At 40.5% G+C, this 6,000-nt stretch overlaps 1 protein-coding gene across 1 annotated transcript in view; it reads left to right on the top strand.

Moving 5' to 3' along the window:
* The window catches only part of fbxo3 (F-box protein 3), an 11,850-nt gene extending 8,255 nt beyond the window's left edge, over window positions 1–3,595 (top strand). Inside the window, 3 exon segments of the mRNA XM_056461852.1 lie at window positions 1,213–1,328; window positions 1,452–1,642; window positions 1,737–3,595. Coding sequence (XP_056317827.1) covers window positions 1,213–1,328; window positions 1,452–1,642; window positions 1,737–1,865 — 436 coding nt within the window. The 3' untranslated portion in view covers window positions 1,866–3,595.
* The last annotated feature ends 2,405 nt before the right edge of the window (window positions 3,596–6,000 follow it).

Below are 6,000 nucleotides of genomic sequence, written 5' to 3'. Positions count from 1 at the left end.
AAAATCACCGATACTATGAAACTTGTACATGCCAGTAGGTGCACTCATTGTGTTATTCATTCAAAATATTGCTTTGAATGGCTGATTCAGTCAGTTATTGAATTATTCACTAAAGAAATGATCAATAATATGATTGGAGACCGCAGGGGAAAGCTAGGTTGCTAACAGAATGGTATCAGAGAGAGACCAACCTGTGGTCTGTGTGTGTTCTAATGCCCCAGTATAGTGAAGGGGACTCTTTACTGCTCAGTGAGCACCGTCTTTCAGATTAGATGTTAAACCGAGGTCCTGACTCTCTGTGGCCATTACAAATCCCAGGATCTCCTTCGAAAAAGAGTAGGGGTTTAACCCTGGCATCCTGGCTAAATTTGCCCTCTGGCCTCTGTCCATCATGGCCTCCTAACAATCCCCCTATCCCCCAATTATGGCTACATCACTCTGTCTTTTCTCCACCAAACTGCTGGTGTGTGGTCTGCCGCAATATGGCTGCCGTCACGTCACCCAGGCACACTGGAAACGTTTACACACACATTGTGTAAAGTGCTTTGAGTGTTCAGAAAAACGCTAAATAAATGAAAGGAATTAATATTATTAATATAGACCATTTCAATACGGTCATGTCACTGGCTCTTGAACATTTCCTGCTTGTTATCACACTATATCATAACTGTAACAAGAGGCAATTCAATCATATTTTCATGTTAAAACAGCTATCTTAACATTATTTATCAATATGTTGACTTTTTTGGATTCTCAGAAGCTATGGAAATTAAAAATGTAAAACAAGCAAAACATTAGGACCATTGGTTAATAGCTGTTTGTGAATGTAGGAGGTCTGCAAAGACCAAGATGCACAATATATTGAGCGATAGTGATGTATTTTGACACTCAAACACTTCAAATCTAGCAGAAGCTTGTTTGGTTCATGTTGTTGGCATGTTTGATATTGTTTTCTGCCCTTCAAAATCAAATCCAATTAGCATGCACTAATACAATACAATAAGACTGATACCATTATTACTCTACCACCATTTTGTCCCAGTACTGCTGTTCTGCCAAAAAATAGGCATCTGAATTCCTTCTGAACTGATGGAGCTGCTTTGTGCTGTAACTCACTGTAACGCCACACAGCTGTGCTAAGACTTGACACAGGATGATGCAATGAGTTGAATTTATGACGTCTGAGCTGTGCCATCATCCTATATGTATCAGGATTGAGATGGCCAAGTCGGCCCTGCCAGAGAAAGCCTGCCAGCTGGACAGTCGCTACTGGAAGATCACGAACGCAAACGGAAACGTGGAGGAGGTCCGAGGACCTGGCGTTGTGGGTAAGAGCCCGTCCCTGTCTGTAAGTGAAGAATAAACTAGAGCAGTTTAGTAACCGACATATTTAAGGCTCATCTTGGTTCATAGTGTGATGTTTACATTGGTTTGTTTTGATGTACACACAGGTGAGTTTCCAGTGATGACACCTGGTAAAGTTCACGAGTATGCCAGCTGCACCACGTTTTCCACTACTTCCGAGTACATGGAAGGCCACTACACATTCCACCGGCTCAAGAACAAAGAGGAAGTGTTTGACGTTTCCATCCCACGATTCCACATGGTGTGCCCACCGTTCCGCGAGTCAGTGGTGCGCTCCGTAAGTCCCCATTTGTCACGTCCAATTAAAAAAAAAAACTAAGATCCGGCATGTGTCATTTTAAACCCCGCCACTGTGTGTTTGTCTCATTTAGAGCTCGGTCAGTGAGGTGTCTGCTCCTTATGATGATGAGAATTCATCAGACACGGATGACTACGAGGAGGGAGAAATGCGTGGCATGAACATGGCTGACCCAGGGGGACGCTGTCCTCGGCATGTCTGATGCACTTTTTAAGCGTCTCCGGCCAGCAAGCGCCTACAGACACACTCGCACAAACAGGAGAGCAGGAGGACAAATGGAGCTTTTAGGCCTCCATTGTTTATTGTTCAGCGCCTTTGTGCCTGTCACCTCTTGAACGTTTTCTCCCGTTTGTGAGGGCATGTGTCTGGTTGTGGCGTGTTTGTGTCTGCGCGCGCCCGTGGATGTGTGAGATCATTGTGTGTGTGTGTGTGTGTGTGTGTGTGTGTTTGATTGAGAGTTTACTGAATGTGTGTGAGATTCTGTGAGATTTGTGTCCTTATGATTGGGTTTCACTATGACCTGCCACTTACCCAAAAGGGATAGTTCAGCCCAAAAGGGAAAGATATTTAGTCTTTCTGTCTTACTTAAGACACAAAAGTAAGATGCATTTAATTGTCAATGTGTTGCTTTGGATTTTTATTGCTTAAAACTAGTTTTTGGAAACAAAACGATTTGGAACGGACTGGTCATTTTGGGTGAACTATCCCTTTAAGACTTTACAATTGCAGTAAGAGCATGATGGGGAAATATGACACTGTTAGCAGAAAAGAACGCGCACACTGAATCGGGATACACACTGTGTGTGTTTGTACGTATATATTCTCGATTGTATACTTCACAAAAAAGGCAAAAATGAATCGATCCCATTCATTCTATCACAAGGCCTCAGGTATTGCGTAGTATGTATGTGCTTGTACATAGATGTTTGTGATTGTGTCATCTGTATGGTGGGTTTTGGGGACAGGCTGAACTCCAGACTATAAGTGAAACTGGTTTATTCGATGCTGAGTAAAAAGCACAGTAATTAGCCAGTTAAAGGGATAGATCACTCAAAAATGAAAATTACTCACCCTAAATTGGTGGAGTTTCTTTCTTCTGTTGAGCATTAAAATAAAGATATTTTGAAGAAAACTGCAACCAAAGACTTCCATTGTAGGAAAACAAATACTATAGAAGTCAATGGTTACCGGTTTAAAACATTTTTTTAAATATCTTTTTTTGTGTTCAACAGAAGAAAGAAACTCGTAATAAATTAAAACAAGTAAAGGGTGAGTAAATGATGACAGAATTTTCATTTTTGGGTGAACTATGCCTTAAACGTCTGCCAACCTGCACAAGCAATCAGTTACCAGTTTGGTCTAGTTCTGGTTTAGCTGTTCAGAGGTGCTGATGTCCTGTTCTCAGAAGCGCTGGATGGATGTCGGCTGAAGGTCAGCTAAGAGCACATTGGTGTGAAGCAGATAGTTTTTAGCTCTGATCATCGTAAGGGCTGGAGGTTACACAGACTGGTGTGAATAGTGAGATAAGATAATTTTATGACAAGTTTATGGCATTATTATGACATTTTCTACTTTTTTCCCCTTTAAAATGCTGTGTAGGCGGTAAACGATGAGGAAAACATCTTTGTTGTACAGCTCCAGATTGAAATATAGGCAGACTGCATTTTTTTTCTTCCTCCTTTCCTGATAATGGCAATGTGAGCTAATCTTGCCTAAAGATGTGTATGATTTGAGTTTCATGTTTATGACTGCAATTATATGTTATCAACTTTGTAAAATAATGCTGTGCAGTGGGATTTTTCAACAGTTTGCTATCATGTTCTCCGTTTAGCCCTACCAAAAGATTAGTCTCAGATTAGTTTACTTTTTTGGGTTGTTTATTTTTTATGTGTTTTTTTATTTGGAGTAAATAAAAAGATAATGGTGTATAAATCTAGCGTTTCACTGTCAGATTTTTTTTGATTTACATTCCCTTTGTGATCAGGATGCATTCTACTATCTGAACACAAAGAGGCCATTTTTTAAGTAGTTTTTTTTTGCCAGCCACAGTGTTATTGTCTCTACAATACCGCTGAAAACATTTATTGTTCTCACAACACAAAACGTGGAGTCATTTCTCTCAGTCTGACCCAAACCCTAACCCCAGTGCCAGTTGTCATGGCAACGTGTTGAAGAGCCCTTGTATTAGTCAGACTGATGTTTCTTTGTTAAACTGTTTGTTTTTTGGCCCTCGTCCCCTCCCTTCAATTTACTCATTCATTTCAAACAGTTCTGAAAGAGAGAAAATACAACATTCTTGTAACCTATCCTAAATACTTTTACAAACATTTCATTTTCCTCAATTGCCCAAAGTGATCACACAAGTATCAATGCATTTGCAAGAGCACTGGTGAGCGGTTTACATACTGGAGTAAATGCAGTGGCCTTATATGCCATGTCTGGTCGCTCTTTTCTTGTTGACTTTCTCACATGCTTCATCTGTACTTGAGCCACAGCAGAATGAATCATTGTGTGGCCTTGTCTCCAGTAATTGTCCATCCAATACCCCCAACATGACCTAGAATTGGGGTGACATGGTGGCTCAGTGGTTAGCACTGTCACCTTACGGCAAGAAGGTCGCTGGTTTGAGTCCCGGCAGGGTCAGTCGGTATTTCTGTGTGGAGTTTGCATGTTCTTCCTTTGTTGACGTGGGTTTCCCCCACAGTCCAAAGACATGTGGTACAGGTGAGTTGAATAAACTAAATTGGCCGTATGAGTGTGAATGAGGGTGTATGGATGTTTCCCAGTGCTGGGTTGCAGCGGTAAGGGTATCTGCTGTGTAAAACATATGCTGGAATAGTTGTCGGTTCATTTCACTGTGGCAACGCCTGATAAATAAAGGGACTAAGCTGAAAGAAAATAAATGAATGACCTAGAATCGTGGCTGTGGAAGAATTATTAAAAAAAAAATGTCCAGTGCAGATCAACTGGAAAGGGTCGGCAGATATTCTGAAAAAGTTAAAAACGATTAAAATATAATCATTCATTTTCTTTTTGGCTTAATCCCTTTATTAATCTGGGGTCACCACAGCGGAATGAACCGCCAACTTATCTAGCATATGTTATTAGCAGCGAATGCCCTTCCAGCTGCAACCCAGTACTGGGAAACATCCATACACACTCATTCAAACACATACACTACGGACAATTTTAGCCTGTACCACATGTCTTTGGACTTGTGGGGGAAACCGGAGCACCCGGAGGAAACCCACACGAACTCGAGGAGAACATGCAAACTCCACAAAGAAATGCCAACTGACTCAGCCGAGGCTCGAACCAGCAACCTTCTTGCTGTGAGGCAAATGTGCTACCCACTCCGTCATCGTGCAGCCCTTTTGCAAGTATAAAATATAAAAAGTATAAGAATATAAACTTTGTGCATACATTTGCATTGAATATAAAGATTTGGCTTGATTAAACAGAAATTAAAAAAATTAAAGGGTCAGTTCACCGACAAAGTGTAATTTACTCATCATTAAAATCAAAAACTTATGTTCATCTTTATGACACAAATGAAGTGGTTTTTAATCAAATCTGATCACCCGATGCTTGAAAACATCCGTAAAGAGATCTCTATAAATCCATATCAATCAATAAATCCAAGTCAGCATATTTAATTTGCATTCTGGAGTCAGATCTGAGTTTCAGTAGTCATGCCAAAGCAGTAACTATATCAGCATACTATCATCTCAAAAACATTGCAAGAATTAGATGCTTTGTTTCCAGTAAGAAATTTGTTCATGCTTTTATCAGCAGCAGGGTGGATTACTGTAACGGCCTCCTCACTGGCCTTCCCAAAAAGACAGTCAGACAGTTGTAGCTCATCCAGAATGCTGCTGCCAGGATTCTGAACAGAACCAGAAAATCAGAGCACATCACACCTGTCCTCGGGTCTTTACTGGCTCCCAGTTACATTCAGAATAGATTTTAAAGTATTATTACTGGTCTACAAATCACTAAATGGCCTAGGACCTTAATACATTACAGATATACTCACTGAATACAAACGTTATCAGATCATTAAGATCAAATAAATCAGAAAGGGTTCAGTCAAAGCAGGGTGAATCGGCCTTCAGCTACTACGCCCCCGCTGCTGGAATCAGCTTCCAGAAATGATCAGATGTGCTCCAACATTAGGTACATTCAAATCAAGACTTAATACACATCTGTTTAGCTGTGCCTTTACTGAATGAGTACTGTGCTACGTCCGACAGATCACACTATTGTCTTTCTTTTCTTTTTCATTCCTTTAAACCCTGTTTTAACACATTTTGATCTGTTTTTATGTGCTTTAATCA

This window comes from Danio aesculapii, chromosome 7 (assembly GCF_903798145.1).
Source record: "Danio aesculapii chromosome 7, fDanAes4.1, whole genome shotgun sequence".
In the NCBI taxonomy this organism is placed as follows: Eukaryota; Metazoa; Chordata; class Actinopteri; order Cypriniformes; family Danionidae; genus Danio; species Danio aesculapii.
This window is presented reverse-complemented; position numbering and strand designations above follow the sequence as displayed.